Source organism: Solanum lycopersicum, chromosome 6 (genome assembly GCF_036512215.1).
Source record: "Solanum lycopersicum chromosome 6, SLM_r2.1".
NCBI classification, from domain to species: domain Eukaryota; kingdom Viridiplantae; phylum Streptophyta; class Magnoliopsida; order Solanales; family Solanaceae; genus Solanum; species Solanum lycopersicum.
Genome location: NC_090805.1, coordinates 3,095,128 through 3,115,230, shown reverse-complemented (window position 1 = coordinate 3,115,230; position 20,103 = coordinate 3,095,128). Strand labels below are relative to the sequence as shown.

The following is a 20,103-nucleotide window of genomic DNA, read 5'->3' as shown; positions in this document are numbered from 1 at the left end:
ACTACTCTACCAGTGGCGTACACATAATTTTATGCATATAGTACTGTGTGTTGTTCTATTCAAAATTGATGTTGCTTTGAGAAATACCCTCGTTGTAAATGTGGATTGTATTGTGTTTTCGTTGGGCAAAAGCTTCTTGTGTCTTCCTTGTAGAGTTTAATAGTGGCGTATACAGTGTAAGCAGTATCATTTAATGTTATAACTCCTCTAGTCACGGAGATAGTTGTGGGGCTATTAGGCTCGAAAAACGAAATATATTCGTGTTGAAAAATTTCACTTGTAAAAGGTAAAACACAGCATGCCAGAGAGGTTACCCATCTCCATTGGCATATGCACCATATTTCTTTTTAAATTCTGAGAATAAGCAAAGCTTTATATAAATGAGAATGTTTGTATTTTTTGTTTCATAGTATACCTAAATCTAAACGTAACGTGCATCATCTATTTTTCTTCATATTACATACATCATCATATATTATTATAAGCATGAAATTCAAAACTTAAAAGTTGAATTACCATTTTGCCCCTCTAATAAATTAAAACTTATATAATTTATATATAACATTTTGCCCTTTTACTAAATTAAGATTTAATTAAATATAAATATTTTAATTACACAATGATATATATATATATCTATTTAATTTTCATAAGTATTTAAAGTTAGGAAGAAAGTTTAAATTTATTCAGTCAATGACTTTTAATTAGAAAAACAATGATAAGATTCCTAAAATCTTTCTATTACTCCTATTTATTCATGCATCACTTAATTACTGAAATTGAAAGGTTTTTTCAGTTTTAAATTTTGAAGGCACTACTTAACTTACATTAATTACAATGAGTATTGTAAATGAAAGATCACTCTTTTGAACTTTCATATGTTACTTTACTCTTTTTAATTAACTTGAATTATTTTTATCTTTCACATATTATTGAAATGTATAGATATTTAAGACATAGAGAAAGAAAATAACAACAGAAATCAAGAACACTCAAAAGCACAAGAATTCATATTCTAACCCTTTTTTTGAAAATTTTCTTGGTCTTCTCTATTGCATGAAACTATATGATGACACAGTATGGTTCTAATACATTTGAAAATGCTATGCTAACATTTAGATGAACTTACAATAAATCTATTGAAAGAGTAAGTCACGATTTAGATTACAATTTTTTCCTTGTTTTTCCCGTTTTAGTTTTGTTAATTATGATTCTTCCTTATATATTAAATGATTTTTTGTTATATTTAGATAATATGTTGATATATTAATAGGAAAAAAAAAGTAAGGTGGACTACAATTTTGAGATATGTTGTTCATAAAAAAAATTATATTTCTTTGATTAATAGTCACTGTATAAAATTAATTTTATTGTATATGTTCTTTTTGGTTATATATGATACAATCCTAATGCATAAATTTTCTTTCTGATATGGTGTCTTCTCTTCAATCTTTTGGTGTTATATTACACTGTTTGATAAGTTGTCATTGTATTTGTATATTTTTTTTCCATATGAAGGTTGTTTTTGGTTGAAGGGTAAAAAATTATTTAAATAATAAAGTATAAAATTAGATTATCATTTTATTTTGTGTTAAATTAAAATATTATAAAATATTTATTTATAAATAGTAATCATTCTACATGCCACACTAAATATTAAAAATATTGGTTATTATGAGATCATTGAGTTAAATCAATATATAAAGACCATAATCAATGCCCAGATGCCCACTAAAGATTTGCATTGTTATATGATTAAAGTCTTCAAAAGAATGTGTATGTTGTCGCATGTTTTTTTCTTTGTTTATTTTGTATGTGTTTTTTCTCTATAAACTTCTTTAATTTGATTTTCCATAAATTTCTTATTGTTTTAATTGTATTTTTATTTAGGCTAAAGTTAATCTTTTGTGACTATATATAATGCAAATTGACTAATTACTATCTAAAGTTTTAAATTTACAGTTGTTGATAAATTTTATACATTAAAATAAGATTCCCCGTTTGATGTTATTGTGATTAAACTTCTTTAATTTGATTTTCCATAAATTTTTGATTGCTTTAATTGTATTTTTATTTAGGCTAAAGTTAATCTTTTGTTACTATCTAAAGTTCTAAATTTACAGTTTGTTCGATAAATTTTATACATTAAAATAAGAATCCTCACCTGATTGTTTTTGTCATAATTTTATAATTTTATTTGTAATTGTTGAATTTTGTTATTCGTTACATGCATGTACATGTAGAATTCTAATTGTTATAATGAAATATAAAAAAAAATTAACATAGGATACACGTGCAACGCACGTGTGCTGAAACTAGTAAATAAAAATATAAGCAATGCATTTTGTCTTTTTTCTATTAGAACCAATAATGTAAATTTTAATATAATTTACTGGACAAGATAGCAGCTAGCTGTCACTATTTATCTTCAATACATCTTAAGTTATCAATTAGTTAATTATGTCTCAATTCTAATTAATTATAAATAGTTGTGCGTATCCTATTATAACTTTTTTCTTTTATTCAGACTTGCTATTTGATGTGTCTTGATTTAAAGCTAAAATACGATGTTTGGTTCTAACTAATAGTGTCTAGTATTATAATACATCAAAATGTTCGAGTTAATTTTTGCGTATCTTAATTAATTTTATGTAATACTTGCTACCTTTTATAACTGATATTGGATAACTTTGTTTATCAGACTTAGACAAGTGAAGAAAAAATCACTATTAATTATTGTTAGCTTTTGTTAAAATTTAAATTTGAAACTTCATAATTTTTAACTTACTTTACTGATTTTTCTTATTACGCGCTGAATATAAATATAATTTAATTATAGAGTATCAGAAACAACAAATAATATAATTGTCGAATATTTTAGATATTATAATTTAGATTATTTTGGACAAGTTGCGCACGTCATGGTTCAACTATCTATTTTTTTTATTCATATGTTAAATGTTTTTCCAAGTTGTGTTCGATGTATACTTGTGTTCAACGAATCTGTTTTCATCATTAATTCCACTTGTCACTCTCTTATTTACACAAAAAAAACTCACGCCACCAAAGAAAATGAAAGATATACTATCCTCTCAAATCCATTTTAATTTTCGTGCTTATTAGAAATAACTGGTTCAAAATAATTATCATTTTAGAAAGTTAAAATATATTAATTATTAGTTTTCATTTTTATCCTTAATTAATATGGAGAGAAACTAATATGGTAGAAAAGATTTAGATAAAAGTTAATACAATACCTTTTTGGTGAAAAAAATATGATAAATAAATTAAATAGAGAAAATAGTTATGTGATGACACGTCAATTTAGGTCTCCTCTTATTTAACACTTCTCCATAGAAAAGTTATATGAAAATTCTTATCAATATCACAGAGGAAAACAAGTGGTGTTTTCCTGTTTTGACGTAATATCGAAAATTGTAATGAAGTAATAAATATTTATTTTATTTTTTTAATAAAAGTCACAGATTTAAATTTGCTAATAAAGTCGTCTTTGATCAAGAGTGTTCTACTTCACTTAGCGTGACTAACCCAAACTAATTGGATCTGAAGCAGCTTGTAATCATGTTTAATTAGAAATTTCGAGTTTTTGGTTATTTCCGCTGTAAGCTAATATTAAAGTAATTGAATACAGATCCATTGTTTCAACTAATTTAATTTATACACAAGAAGATGATTAGGCAAAAGATTAATTAATTAATAGCCAAGAGTAATCATTATTGAGTGCTATTGATTTCTGGCCGTTCATTCTGACATTGGATTAGTTTATAAGGATTTATAATATAGGCATTAACGACGTAAAATTTTGTTTTACACTATCAATATAATTTAAACTTTATAGAAAGTTACGTGTCTTTGCGTATTGCTAATTTAACATATACTTTTTTAATTATAAGGGAATATAATGGAATAAAAGTGGACTACTTCATATTGTTAACATATAAAAGCTAAACTCATTTAATATAGTGATCTATTCGATTCATCATGTTTAACAAAATATGGATATTTTTTTTTTGTTTATTATCAGACAATCACTTATTCACACATTAAAAAAGTCTTTTTTCTCCCGATTATTTTTAAGGTGTTTTAGTATTAGATTCAATAGAATCTGAACGATCATTTTTATCAAATAATGAAGGGATTTATGTATTATTTTTTATAACACGTCTGTCCAAATTCAAGAAAGTGATAGGTGCATCCATAATTTATGTAATTGGACTATTTCAACTAATTTATGCATAAGAATAATTCAATGTTGTGACATGTCCTTGTTACCATCTGTTATAATCTAGATGTGACATAATTTTCAATAAAAATGAATTGGAAAATCGAGGTAGATGCACGTAGGACGAAACAATGTTACGTGACATACTATTCATCTTAACTTTTTTTTTTAAAAAAAAATTAATCGAAAAGTGAAAACCTAATATGTAATAGATGTCCAACGTATTCAACTAAATTCAATATTTTCCTTATGCGGAAAACAAACATAATATATGAGAAATTACAGTATTTTCACTATAAACTTCAACATTCAATTCCTGAATTCGTCTCTACTCATCGAAATGTGATTCTTGATCCTCTAATTATTTTTTTTAGAATTAATCGAAAAGTGAAAATCTAATATGTAATGCATGTTCAACGTATTCAGTTGAATTCAAACATTTTTCTTATGCAGAAAACAAACATAATATGTGAAAAATTACAATATTTTCACTATTGAACTCCAATATTTCAATCCTGAATTCATCTACTCATCAAAATGTAATTCTTGATCTTCTAATTGTTTTTTTTTAGAATTAATCAAAAAGTGAAAATCTAATATGTAATACATGTCCAACGTATTCAACTGAATTCAACATTTTCCTTATGCGAAAAACAAACATAATATGTGAGAAATTACAATATTTCTACTATTGAACTTCAATATCCAAATCCTAATTCGTCTCTACTCATCGAAACGTGATTCTTGATCCTCTAATTTGTTCTTTTTTTTTTTTCAATTTTGTCTAGGTTTGTACTTCAACAACATGTTTCTAAGTTCAGCAGCATCAATTTCCTTAGCATGAGTTTCTGGTCTGTAATAACCAGTAACAGGATCTGGTACCCATGAAGTCTTGTTTGATTCCATCACATTGCTTCTAACACTCCCACTACCTCTTACACTACCAGAAACACCACCCTGTGCTGCCGTGGCCGCGTATCCACGCCTATATTATTAGAGACAAATTCAAAATTTAAATAAAATAACGTAAACACTAACGACAATGATATAAATTATCCCAAAAGTATATAATAAAAGGTAAAATTAACATATTTTGAAAAGAAAAAGGAAAAACAGAACCAACAATCATACAACTCTGTTTTTTATTTCTTTACTCGCTAACAATTTAACTTTAAAATATTAATTTTATTTTAAATTAAAAGATTTACAGCTACACAAATTTCTATTGTTCATTTTATTTTAACTCAGATAAACCCGTTTTTAAACTCGGAAATTGGGAAAAAAAGAATGATATTTTTGTTTACCTCTGGATAGCTACAGAAACAGAGTCTACAACAAAAGCAGAGATATTTTTGCAGTTGGATAAATAACGAGCCATTGTAATTGATATTGCTGAGAATAGAAGAAGATCAATCAATCAAAATTGAATTGAAGTTGCAGCGGAAGAAATCGAAATTTTAATTACTTCCGCAGCAACAAATTTGAAATTTTTTTTAAAATCTGAAGGAAAATGTTAGATATGTAAAAAATAGTGTGAGGAAGAGAGGTATTTATAGAGAAAATTTGGAAGAAGAAGAAGTCAAATTTAGCAGTTATTATTGGACTTTGTGGAATGGAGACGCGTTAATGACGGCTTCTAAGAAGGTGAAAAGGTCTTTCGTTGCCACTAAGGGCCATCTTAATCGGAATCGGATACAGAATTTAAATTTTATGATTCGTTTTGTATATTGATATGGATAATAATGTCAAACTAAAAATCAGGATTTACTTTATAATTTGAGGTGAGATATTAGGTAATGTTAAAGATTATTTTATCTCATAATTTATATTAAAATTAGTGTCTCGCGTAGAAAATGAGATAAAATAAAGAAAAATAGTCAGAATTATCTCTCAACCTTGTTTTATTGGTTGATTTTATTCTGTCCGTTAAAAGCAAGTTATTTTTATTACTACCGTCAATAAACTTAACAAATATACCCCTCCTTAGATGGAAAATTTCAAATCAATTCAAACTATCCTATTTTACTTGAATTGAAACGGGTAAGTATCGGTTTCTAAGAAGGATGAAAGGTCTTTCTTCCAAATATTTTAAGAAAAATGATAAATATACTCTAAACTATCGTGTATTGTGTTATGTAGGACTCACGTGTTTATTTATTTAAAAGTGGGATAATTAAAGTGTCTCTTTGAGCATTATGAAAGTTGGAGGTCAAAGTTAAAATTTGAAGCCAAATTTAGAGTCCAATATACGTATTATGCCTTTTATTAAATATTGAATCGATGAATAAAATTGTATCATGTATCCTACTTAGTCTTACATATTCTAATTTTTAAATAACAGAGAAATTAATATTTTAAAAATGCGACAAAAAATATTTACATATTATTTATAATAATTCGAATGTATATTTATTTTTTCGGAGTATTTTATAGTTATGTAAATATACATCTAACATAGTGCCGGCGTTTGCTTACTTTTCAAAATTCTCGAAGCAAATTGCAACTTGTCTACTTCTTAGTCAATACTTTTCTCATTTCTTTTGACTAATAATCTAATATATTTTTCGTATCGAAAAGGTAAATTACTCTCTAAAGGTGATTCAATAAAGAGATTTAAATTTAAAAAATTTGATTATTTCACGATAAAATCTTTGAGATGCATCATTATAAAAAAAAATAACAGTTAATTAATATTTTCTTAATCAAACACATCATGTACGTATAATTAGTTTCAATACTATTAGCTAAATAATAACTGTTTATTTATATAATTTTTACACTTCATAACTTACTATCAGCTATCCACAACCAATTAATGAACCAGGATTCTACATTTTATTTTAATTAAGGGAAAAAAAGGGTTGCAATTAATTAAATTATTTGACCCTTTGCTGTGCAAACAGCCAACACATTAAGTTAAATGTTCCTTTCTTGTTTCAAAAGTTTAATTAATCTCAAATTAAGATTAGTCAAATTAGACATTATCATTTTTTCCTTATAATATAATTTTTTGATACATGGTGGGTAGTTGACCCAAAAAAGTAAACTGAATTCCTAAACTTATTACAAGTTTTTATCCGGCATCTATCTGATATGTATATTAGGATTTGATTAAATTTAAATTGCATTAAAAATTGTCTCGCATTGGAAGACAAAACACTTTCCAACAAACATTTTGATTAAGAATAAATGAGTACTTATCACTTGATCACAAATAGTAATTCTGTCTCAGTTTATGTGTTCGCTTTCGAAACTGTCTTTTTTGTCCTTGAGCGAATCAGCTCTTAGTAGGGCTGAGCATAAACACCGGAAAACCAAAACACCGTACCGAACCGAATTTTTTTGGTATTTCGGTTTTGGTTTTTCGTTTTCGATTCGGTGTAGGTTTTTGTATTTTTCGGTATTTCGATTCGATTTTTGGTATGTAATTTTGTGTTAATCGGTATTTCGGTTTACCGAAATATATTATATTATAATATATATTTATATTATATTAATTATTAATGTTAAATAATAAATATTATAATTTAAATAAAAAATTAAAAAGTAAAAGACACTTTTTGATGTAACTATTTTTAGCCCATTAAGCTGGAAAATCAAACAAAAAAATTTGTAAATTTTTAAAAGCCCAACTAAGCAGGTCCATTAAAAAAATCGAAATAAAAAAATTGAACCGAAATAATAAAAATCGAATCGAACCGAAAGGGATTGAAATTCATTGGACTGGACATGTCTTCTCCACGATCTCAGGGAAATGAAAATAAATTCTCAAAGATCCATAAACAAATCCGTTTTGTCGAGCCCTGCTTTGGTCTCTGGTTTGATGGTTGTACGTGCTAAAAATCCGGTACATTCCGTTTTGTTTCTCATCCCAGTCTTTCGCAACACTTCAGGTTTACTTCTTTTGTTAGGTCTCGACTTCTTCGCTATGATCTTCCCAGTAGTTTATATAGACGGCTGGACGCCCGGTTCTAGACAAAGGGGGGTTACCACCACATCCTTTCCCGATAGACTTGAGGTTCTTCATAGGCAGGCGGGGTAGAAAATCTTCTCTCACTCTCAAAAAGAGAGAGACCTGAGATTACAGAGGAAGGTATTCGGTTCAAAAATTTTTTGGTTCGGTGTTCGGTACACATTGTACAAGAACCAAAAATCAAAAAAACCGAAAAAAACTGAAACCGAACCGAATTACCGAATGCCCACCCCTAGCTCTTAGGACAAAGTTCGGAATCGTAGAAGGAAGACAAGGCTCTATCCCTTGCATGGCCAGTGAAGAAGGCATCTCGGAAGAGGAAAGTAAATTGAACTGAAACGAATAGTGGCGTTGCAATTCCTAATTAATATATTATAACGAGCTATTACATAAACTATCAAATATTTTAAATTATAAAAAACAGCTGGAGAACTTAACAAAGAGGTATAAGCCTTCTGGCCATATATAATGTTCATAGACATTATAGTTGATGATATTAATAAAACTTTTTTATAATGGTAAGGTCAGATGACTTAATTTTCACAATTTAATTAGAAGTATAGAGTACATTAGTGGCAAGATACCAATGATTAAAGTTAATTACTAAAGAAGTTTTTTAAGAAAAAATATATTCCTAAACTAATAATGCAAAGGTTATATATAATAATACAAGAATTGTTTATGCAGAAATTAATCATCAAAGAATTTGTATTTTTATTTTGATCTTAAATTCGATGTTCGATATTTATTTTAAAGTTTGACTAAATCCAAATTTATGCTAAAAAAATAAATATTCGATTATTTAATAAAGGCAATTTTTATTTACATCCATCATTACAATATAACACTAACAAGTACTATGGATCCCAAGCAAGTTGAAGTTGATCCATATAAAACTTTATTGTCCACATCGCCTTTATTTAAGCCCGTCTCGACCCAATATACGTCGATCAATACAATAAATTTAAAAAATTTACACTTTACCAAAATTCATAATTGAGTGCATGCATGCATGCATACAACTTGCAAGAGTGTAAGGCTACATTACATCGATCATTACAATACAACAATAACTACTATAGAAATCGACCATATAAATCTTCAATGTTGATATCGCTCCATTTAAGCCCATCTCAGTCCAATATCCATAAATCAATATAATACAACAATAACAACTACTATCAATCCCAAGCAAATCAGAATCGACCATAGATTGTTGTTTAAACCCATCTCAGACCAATATCCATCGATAGATACGATGAGTAAAAAAATTACCCCTTTCTAGGAATGATTTGGACTAAGATTGTTATATAATACCAGAAACTCTGAGAGAAGATAGCACAACAAATATAAGCCATAACAACATGAAGAATATGCAAGTTACCCATGCCCAAACTCTTGGCCCGCCAAGCTCAGCACCGATAGTGAGTCGTCTAAACACCAAAACACCGATGCAGGCTACAGAAGTAGAGAAGAAAACAAGCAGAGAGAAACTTAGTCCTTCTGCATTTTCTATTCGCAATGGCTCGTTGTATGCAATGTAGTTGTACAATGTATCGATTAGCCATGGTACGCCAATGCCTATATAGATGTTCACCGAATTGCTACAAGGACAAAAACACTAAGTCAGACACCAGGATATCTTGCTCCAAGGAATGACAATGTCAAATTCACATTTCCTAAAGAGGTTAACAAATTAAGTTAATAAAAACATGCACCTTATGTGAATTTTTACTAGCTAGGCATTGGCTAACTGCTGTATTAAGGGGTTGTTTGGTTCATCTACATACTGCAAATAAGGGAAAAAATAAAATTGATGAACTTCTATACCACCTAAATTGCTATTCCGTGAGACTTGGAGAAGGGGACAATGAAAATTGGAAAACGACGAAAGCAATTTGCCAATCTCTATGGACCTGGCATGACTTCTATCAATGTATAATAATATGTAATAGGTTAAGGGCATTGTTGACTGATAAAGAAACCTGCAGGTAATGTTAGCAATGGCAGAGTCAGCTGTAAGTTGTCGTTCTGCAGCAATTTTGCTGGCCACGAGATCAGGCCATGAGGTTCCACTTGCCAAAGCTGTGAATGCAATGACGTAAGGATTTATTCCTGCAGGTACATTGTGTACAATGTATACTCTTAGGTCGAGCAAGAACATTTATGATCATTGAAAAAACACTTGATAGTCTGAAGGGTGAAAACCTGTAACACAGCTTATCAAATCTGTGATTTTTGTCACTACATAAGCAATTCCACTGATGAATATCAAAGAACATATGAAAGCAATCCACCCATGGGCAATCTGATACGGTGGCACAAACGCAAAAAGAAGCTTCCACGGTAGAAGAAGCAACTGCCAGAAAATTCTTGCTACACGTAGGTATGTATTATTCAATTTTCTGGATTCTGTACTCTCCAACTGAAAAGATTAACAAAAAAACCCCATTAATCCATCAAGTAAAAGGTGTGGAACGGGATAGGATTGTTACTGTAACTCGTAAGAGTAACGGTCTGAATTAGAGTCAAATTATTTTGAATAAACTATCAAATGAACAACATTATAGTAGTGCTAACTGTTGAGCTTTATATATCCACCCCATTTTCATGTCTACTTAAGTTCATGAACATTGGGTAGTAACTGAACACAGCATCACTGGAAAGTCAATTTAAGTCGGTGTTGTCAAAGACAAGCTTTAGCTCTGAAGTGAGGTGCAAAACGCCTCACTTAATGTGCACTTTAGTGTTGTCATCAAGACTCTAATTAAGACATACTTTTTCTTGCCAACGAGTGTTTCCTATGGAGGAGACAGTATACAATTGATATTTTCTTTATCATAATAATTTTTTTCAATTCTTTTGTCGATACATTTGTTATTCATGCTTATTATCATTAGCCTTGGATTATATATATATATATATATATATATATATATATATATATATTGTACCTTTTAGCTTCATTAAAGCCCACACATTATTTGCATTTTGTGCTCAAAGCCGCAACGGACCTTAGAGCTTTTTTGCGCTTTTCGCTTTTGATATCACTGGGCATTAGTTAAGAAACTGGTTTAACTAGGATAAACACATAGCACAGTAGAATGGAGTAATTATCCGCTCCACATTTAGCAAAGGAGTCACAGGAGCTATAGCAAGTGAGAAGTGTTTATACTATGAAACATACACATGACAGTTTGTATCAAAATAATATCTCAGCCACTGAGATAAAATAAAGAACACGGTATAAGAAAACAGTACCATGAGAGCATCCACAAATTGATGCTTCCAAATTGAGAGGATATCAGATTCTTCAGGAATGATATAGCAATTATTCGGCGTGGACGATTCAGTGACATCTTCTCCTGCTAAGTTTTGATAAAAGTGACCTGTTGTTACAAAAGAATTGTCAGACCAAAGTTACTTGCAGAGAGAAGATAAAATCCTTCTTCTCAATGGTTCAAATTGATAACCATCAATAATTCTATCTCTACTTGTATTATGCAACTACATTGAATTGTCATTATTTATTACTCTCCCATGTACCAGCAATGAAATTTTATCTTGTTCATTTTAATTGCTTATCTGTCTGTCTGCACTCTGCCCTTCACTTGAAACTTTTCCAAGAAATCTCTTTACAGGGGCACCTTTTTTTATCTAGTAAATATCTTTAGAATCATAAACTGGTCGTAAACATGGGATATGTATACTAAAAGGAGAATAATCTACAAAGAGAAATGATTCTCTATAAACTCTAACCAGTCATCTATACAACAAGGAACTTCTTGTGTGCATCAAAGAAAATAAGGGAATAGAGACTACTCCTCAACTGAGAGAAACTCGACTCTACTCCTTCAAAAGCTCTCCTATTTCTCTCTCAAAACTTCCAACACTAAAGCAAGTGGAATCACGTTCCAAGCCCTTCGTCTTCTCCTCCTTCTCCCACTCTTCCAAACAAACAACAAGTCCTTCACAGTTTTTGGCATTACTCATGGAGTGTCAAACCACCTAAACATATCCCACCATAACCTCATAGTAACCCACATTATAGAATAAGATGATCCACGTCCTCCACCCACCTCCTTGCACATGTAACACCGACACTTATAACGTTCCCCCCTTTTAACTAGTGCACCTTATAATTCTACTACACTTATATTGCAAATCCTTAAGAGAAGCAAACTCAACACTAATACTAATTATAATAACCCCTCCATTCAAACACTTCTCAAATTTTGAAAGTCCCAAAATCTGATGCATTTGTGCAAATAATAATATCCTATACAACAATGAATTTTCAAGAACTAAAATACATTTAACGATTCAAATAACTGTCATATAATGCTCTTCTAATCAACTAACTTCTCAAATCACTTACTATTTTCATTTACTCTGACTAATATTAACATATTTCAAATTAGCTCTCAAAACGTTGTACCTAGTGAAATTGTATCACATAAACTGGGAAGACCTAGATATCCCCCGTAAAACAAAGCATCACTTTCTTGAAATTACCTGTCCCCTCTCCTGAATGAATGGAGAATATATCAACAATTCCGGTATTTTCTTCTTCACCAACTTGAGATACTTCCGAGTGTGGCTCATGAACCTTGTCAAGAGGCCTGTATTTAACAACCTCAGCAGGCACCCACTCCTCTGGCCTCTCAGCTCTTTCTCTAAATGGTAGAAAGTATACAACGCACAAATTAGATCATCTTCCCATATGAGAAAATTATAAAGAAAATGGACCTTAGGCCTAACTCAATCCTAAAAGCTAGATCAAGAGGTGAGAATTGCCCAAGACCATAACGAGACCTTCCCATCCCTTAAAACCAATGTGGGAAACTCAATACCCCTTCGCACGCCCAGGCCTGACAACTGGAGTGTGGACAACATAATATAGGGCCCAACATCGGTAAACAAGAATTTGGGATGGGCATAGCTCTGATTCTAGAATTAGAAAAATAGATCAGGGGCCTAACTCAACCCCAAATGATAGCTAAAGAAGAGAGGATACAAAGAGATCTTCCAACCCTTAATAGCGATGTGGGAAACTCAACAGAAATAAAAAAAAAATCTGAAACAAACTTCAACTAGAGAATGGAGACACTGCAAATTTATGATAATAAACATAAGACATACAAAGGAAGGGACAAATAGGGCCAACGTTTGTCCTGTGCATAGGCATGTATCAGCAATAGCCCAAATTGCAACACTGTTAAGATAGACTCCCACAAAGTTACAACATTTGGAGTCCACACCTACACAAGGTAAATAATAGTCAGGAATATGATATCGTTAACTGAATACTTGTTTTGCTATGAAGAAGTGAACGAGGACTAAGACATTTACATTTTACTCATCACATCATGCACATTTCATCAATAAGGTACATCTGATAGCTCAAATTAAAACACTGGTAAATAGACTCCCATAAAGATACAAAACCTCTTGTACTCCACACCTACAAAGTCAATTATGTTCATAAACAAGATGTTAATAACAGAGTGTTTGTTTTATTGTCAAGAAGTGAAAGAGGCCTAAGACACATTTATTTCATTACTAGACAATTCACATTTCACCAATGAGGAAAAATTGCAATATATAATCATCAGTTTTTTTTTTAGAAAGATATTTTATCATCAGTTTCCTAGTCTTGATATAGAAGAAAATGGGTTTCAAGGTCATACAATTTTATTATTCATGATTAACTAGTGAATTAATATCCACAAGTTCGCCAAAATATCTTGTATGGTCCTCCCTTCCATACATGAGGAAAAGGTCTTTAGAATGTCTTATATATTAATCAACATGCATAGTACGGTTCCAAAGTGGCATTAGTGATTAGATTCAAAGAAAAAATGAAACAAAAGACATCAAAGAAAGTTCTATGTTATGCTTGTTAGCGAGCTTTCACAAGTAGAAACTACGATGATAATCTTTCTCTAATTTTCAAAGAACTCAATGATTATGTCATACCATATGATATAACTAGAGAAAAAAGGCCAGTATATAGGTTTCCAGAAGCATTAAGTATTGATAAGTAGCAGCTTCATGGTTTAGGTTCATCCAATAGTTTGGTAATATAATAATCCTTAAATTAAGTTAATCAATCACACCTTGCTACCAGGATGGTTAGTCAGGACTGCATATCATTTATGTTTCCAAAGCAGTGAAAGAAGATGAACAAACTAGAAGTGGGTTGTGAGCAACATGAGGTCTCAAAGGTGGCCCAGACACCACGGTTATTAAAAAAAAGGACAGCAAACTAGAAGACTTCTTTCAGAGAAAGATTAACATAGAAAACCCCTTGTGCTAGCCTCTACCTAAGAGTCAAAACCAAAACTACTCATCAAAAAGAAAGAGTCAGCCAAATAGATGAATTTAATGAAGCATATGTACATGGAAAAAAATGTGAGCAGATAACCTCTAAAATTATATACAGCCAGATGTAGGCCCAAAAGGACCAAAAGAGCTCAACAAGCCAGACTCCAATATCTGATATCTTCTTCAATTCTCCAGCTTTAGGAACCACCACGCAAACAGCATGTATTGGAAATAGATCGAAAGCAGCAGATCCAACGAGTGTTCCCGGACCTAAACCTGGACAAGTCAAATTGTAGCAAGGGTGTATTAGCAAGACAACGGATGTCCATGATTCAGAAAATTTTCTGGTATCTAGTAGAAATGATACATTATACATAAATGTTCTAACAGGTACGAGCAAATTTTTCCAATAGAAATTAGATTTTCACATTCTATCTTCTTAAAAGAGAAAAGAAAAGGGAAAAGATAACTCATGGAACTATATATAATACTGGCCATAATATAAAGTATATCAACATGTAAATTTTTTTTATATAAATATTAACCAATCAACTATTGATTTCATAGTCATTATCTCAGCATCTCTTAAGGTTCCAGTAACTCATTGTCATTCGCAGGCTGCAGACATTAATATTTGGTGTTTTCTATTTTAATGGTCAAAATGGAATATATTTTTACTCCATGACTTCAGAGACTAACATCATGGGGTGAAGAACATATTAACAGGTAACCACTAATATAAGCACAAGAAAATTATTAAAAGAGAAAGGTCTAATCTACTCTGTAAAAATCAATATCCATACTGAACTCAATCATATTGAGAGTTACTCAAGATAAAATCATTAGAAGGTCAACTATTTCATTGTCAAGTCTTAAGGTTCCTTAACAGAGGGCGGGAGAGTGTAGGGACATCATTGGTGAGGAATACTTCCTGACATCTTGTAGTTGTGGCTTGTCATTTATTCGCCTCCTTCACTCAACAATGTCCAAGATGAGATCACCACAAGCACAATAAGTGGGGACAAATATCTCTCAGAGTGCATCTTTCCCAGACATCACAAGACAGTCTAAAAACACACACATCAATGGCTCACTTTAGTATTCATTACAACTAGAAAAGTTTGGCTAGCTACATTTAAAAAATAGGAGAAGAGGAAACTGAAAGTTTGATGTCATGCTTTTTTAAAGGAGCATATAATTATATGGCAAACCTCAACAAAGGAAAAATTGTAACACAAACAAAAATTATGAAGAAGAGAGGAATCTGAAAATTTGATGCCACGCTTTCTTACGTCGTATTATGAATAAGAAGAAAAATTATAACACCAACTAAGTCAAGATTCTGAATGCAGAGAAGAAAATCCTCAACAGACCTCCAGCATATAATTTTCCAATATTTCGTATTGCATCAATTGTAGCTAGCGAGATCTGTGGAAAACTAGTCCCAAATGCCAGTAGAGTGATGTCTGCAATTGTGTAATTCCACACCTTTTCATTTTTGACAGCTTTTGTGTTTGTGAGAGGATCTATCGTCTCTACAGTCCGACTATGCTTGACAACACTCTCCATGGACCGGAAAAACCGAGCAGTTATAGCTGACAATCCAATAAAGCAATAGGCAAGACCCAAAAAATACAAGAAAGTTCGAAAGCCTCCACCAAGAGCAGTTTCTAGATGGAAAAGTAAATAAGCATCACATTTTTCATGTCTAAGGATATTTGAATGTCCATTGGTGCTGTGAGTGGTATAGTTTCCAAGCGAGGTCATCTTGATAAATATTTTTCTCTTCGCAGTTCAAGCCCCAGAAAGATTATTCTTTCGGACGGATGCGGACCTGCCATTTGTGCAACAGTTGTTGATAATTAAAGTCTAATGACAATCTTAATACAGTTCTCATTACATCAAGCAACAATAGTAGCACTCTGAAGAATACATAGCACCATATATATACAAAAAGATCCCCAAGAGTTTCTTTTGTACTTCAGGCCACAAAAACCCGTGTACTAAGTCAGTGCGCAAGGGGACAGATGTAGCACAAACATGTGCATCATGAAGTTTTAATACTATAAAATAAAGCATGTCCAATTACATAAGAAAGCCATTATATCACTCGGATTGATTTCTAAGTTAATTGTACAAGAGCAATCATTTTGGCACCAACAGAGACAAGCATGAATTTTCCTTCCTCAACATATCATTAATCAATTCAAGTGTATGATGAAATTGTGGTATAAGGTTTGCTTATATCCTACCCTCACCATACCCCACATGTGGGATTACACTGGGTATGTTACTATTGATGACATTAGACATCGTGAAAGAGAGTAGTGCAGATAGAAATTAAAATATAGAAGGGTTTTAACAAATTACACCAGTTGCTTTCTGAGAAGAAGCTCCCAAGCTTAGATCTCAGGATAACACAACGATTTGATTAAAGGACCACATGGCTTAACTTAACCCAAAGAATGAAGAGGCATAAGGTAGACCAGGACACGACTTACATTCTTAAATATAAGATATCAAAAGTGGCTTATGCCGGTGCTGACCTAAGATACCCACCAATATAAAAGGCAAATACCAGTGTTGACTTTCTCATCAAGGGTTGTTGGGCCTAGGACTAACAGTACATGAGGCTCAGCATCAAATCATTGGAGTGATGAGCAAAACAATCAACTTGTGAAAGATGAATGCCATAATTCAGTCAATTACTCTGAGTTCTTGTTCAATTACAACTATGATGTAGCCAAAAACAGCTAAGTTCCACGCATAGGAACACAATGAAAATGAGTGCTTGACCAATTGACTCTACCATTCATTCTAACATCAAGGTTCACGTGTCTTGTACATTTGAAGTAGAGATCTGTAAACCTCCAAGAATGATGCCAGCACAATATCACCCAATTTAACATTTCCTGAAATGGCATTGGCAACCATATTTGTCTTATTGACAGCACATAAGTTGCTCCCAGACAACATCTCAATTCTAGTGCACCTCAAGTGTCTACTCCCTAAAACTCTCCCCTATAGGTTAGAAGCTCCGCTCATGATCATATCAGTACCTCACTTTCCTAGTTTAGACTTAAATTCAGGGTATTGCCAGCAACTTATTTTCCTTCCTTAACAATTACTCCTAAGATACTAGTTGTGTAGAATAATAGTTTGAGAATAGAGTATCTCCATAAATCTTTCTGTAATCAGTTCTCTCAATCATGTTGTTTGTAGGAACTATTGGAACCCAAGTGACACTGACATGGCGTTTAATAGAGCATTCTCCAACAAAAGGAGTTAGACATGATCCAAAGTAATAGAAAAGAAAACTATGACATTAATCAGCACATTTATCATTTTTCCCTAATCTTGCCTTTACTTTATTATTTTTTGGCTTTTGGAAGATTTTGTTCTATTTCTATGATGCAAATGCTCGTAATAACGTCAAGTCCACTAGTTTCTAAGAACAGAAATGCTGCCATGCATTATCCTTCCCAATTCTGGAGAAAACTTGCTGGTGATCAAACACAAAGAAATTAAACAATCTGAATTCACAACTAAACTGAACTTTTTTTCAGGGCACCAGAACTCTCTGGTACATCATTTTTCCTTCATGTGGTCCTAATTATGTGAAAGGTTCATGACAACCCAAAGACTTCCAATTCCATTCATACACTAATCTAGGCAGTGATGGGGCCAGGATTTTCAGTAAAGGGAGTTAGAATATAAAGAAGTTACTGCACAAAGAATTCAAGGAGATACAAAACTTAAAAAAGTGCTACAAGAACTATGGTTAACTTTGTTCAATAATCACTGCAATTATTGTCTCGACTATCTACAACACAAATGCCAATCTTCTATAAATTTCGCGTAACGAATAAAAATAGTGTCTTTACAGAGTACAAGAATAAAAGAAAGTTATGATAACCCAAAATGGAAATTCATTAATATAGACTACAAGAGAGCATGGTCAGATAATACAAAAAGAAAAAAGCTTCTTTAAGGTCCCTGTACATCAGAAAATGCAATCCTCTAGAATTAGGAAAACTTAAGCTATTAGCCATGGGCCCATAACTTACTTCAATGATTAATAGACACCTAAATAACTCACTTATATGGACTGCAAGTCTTTAAGAGCATGGTCACCAAATACAGAAAAAGAAAGTATTTTCTCCAAGTATCAGAAAATCCAGTTCTCAAGAATTGGGAACACTTAAACTATTAGCCATGGGCCCATAGCTTCAATGATTAATGGACATCTAAGGATAATGTTTCCGATAGACCTTCAGCTCAGTAAACCAATGATTAATAGACATGGAAACACAATTTTAGGTGAAAAAGAAAGTGAACAAAACTAGGTCTACTCTACACCCCGAATATCCAAAATTCAATTACAAAGCACCCATCCATCAGCTTCAATAACCATTCAAAAATTAACTTCCAAAATATAGCTTTAAAGGAAGGAAATTTTGTACTCAGTCATCAACCACAATACACAATTGAAAAGTTTGACTTTCAATACATAGCTTAAAAGGGATCAAATTTTCTTACTCATGCTTGTAAATGAAAGAAATGCACATAAAACACTGTGCCACAGATTCCAAGATTGTTGGAGCACAAGAAAAAATGAGAATAAATCCAAGATTTGCAAATGGGTCGATGGGGAACTTACAATATAGGCATATACAACTATCAATATCCATTTTGCTCCATATTGTACCGTTTAGTGATTGAAAAAAAAGGGGATAAAAATGGGGTCTTGAACTGATTTGTGAGATAGTAGTTTACAGAAATGTGGTGAGTATATACAAGAAGAAGACGTGCATGGAGTGAGCACCACCGGACTATTGCTTGTAATTGAGATCGAATAGGGATTGCTATTTCCAAAAACAATACTATATAATATAAGATCATATGATACACGAGTGTCCATTTTGGGCTAAAATATGACCCACATCATTTAATTATAATTTTTGGTGATAATATATACTCAGAATTGTTTGTCATGTTAAGCTTGTCAAAAGTCAATTTGACTAATTTTCAAAAATTACATTAATTTAATATTTTAAACAAAAAAAAATAAAAATTAGAGATTCTAAAACTATATGAAAAGTACAAGTTACAACTTTTTGCATATTAATATGATGAAAAAATTCATTTTAAAATATTAATCAAAGTTTTTATAGTTTGACTCTAAAAATAGAAATAGACAAATAAATGAAGGGAGTTATTTATGTACATTAATGTTAGATAGATCTTGATTATTACTTCCTCTATTTTAAAGCAATTCTAGAACTGTCTTTAAAGATTTCTCTATTTTTGTTCATATACATTACTAATAATTTTTTATTTTATAAGAATTTCATTTAAAATTTATTTTTTTATATTATATTTGAAATAGTGTTTTCGTTATATTATTATTATTGTAGTAAAATATAGCTCACTCTTGAATTTTAAGAGATCCAAAATTGTGCATTGATTCATTTATTTTTTTAATGATTAAGGTCCCAAAGAAAATGTGTACATTGTGTTTTTTCTATGTAATTTCTTAAGTTTGGAATGTATGTACATT

The 20,103-nt window shown here is 31.3% G+C and overlaps 2 protein-coding genes across 5 annotated transcripts; both read right to left on the bottom strand.

Annotated features, from left to right (window-relative positions):
- Nucleotides 1–4,862: 4,862 nt before the first annotated feature.
- On the bottom strand, nucleotides 4,863–5,863 carry LOC101259340 (protein SENESCENCE-ASSOCIATED GENE 21, mitochondrial). Its single transcript, XM_004240499.5, has 2 exons — nucleotides 5,548–5,863; nucleotides 4,863–5,228 (listed from the first exon to the last, which is right to left on the bottom strand). Exons 1-2 carry the CDS (start codon nucleotides 5,619–5,621, stop codon nucleotides 5,018–5,020), a joined length of 285 nt encoding a protein of 94 aa, XP_004240547.1. The 5' UTR covers nucleotides 5,622–5,863; the 3' UTR covers nucleotides 4,863–5,017.
- Nucleotides 5,864–9,097: 3,234 nt separating this feature from the next.
- Nucleotides 9,098–19,779, bottom strand: MHX (magnesium/proton exchanger-like). Of its 4 annotated transcripts, XR_011221498.1 has the most exons (10): nucleotides 19,204–19,489; nucleotides 15,917–16,377; nucleotides 14,644–14,819; nucleotides 13,359–13,477; nucleotides 12,732–12,892; nucleotides 11,478–11,605; nucleotides 10,425–10,641; nucleotides 10,202–10,331; nucleotides 9,935–10,005; nucleotides 9,098–9,820 (listed from the first exon to the last, which is right to left on the bottom strand). XR_011221498.1 is itself a non-coding variant. In XM_010323388.4 (9 exons), the coding sequence occupies exons 2-9, from the start codon at nucleotides 16,308–16,310 to the stop codon at nucleotides 9,523–9,525; spliced, it is 1,623 nt and encodes a 540-aa protein (XP_010321690.1). In that variant the 5' UTR covers nucleotides 16,311–16,377; nucleotides 19,204–19,779; the 3' UTR covers nucleotides 9,098–9,522. The 4 variants fall into 4 exon arrangements, 3 of the variants coding, with proteins under 3 accessions (XP_010321690.1, XP_010321691.1, NP_001275917.1); XM_010323388.4 differs by lacking the exon at nucleotides 9,935–10,005 and having other exon boundaries at nucleotides 19,204–19,779; XM_010323389.4 differs by lacking the exon at nucleotides 9,935–10,005 and having other exon boundaries at nucleotides 19,083–19,400.
- Between the last annotated feature and the right edge of the window lie 324 nt (nucleotides 19,780–20,103).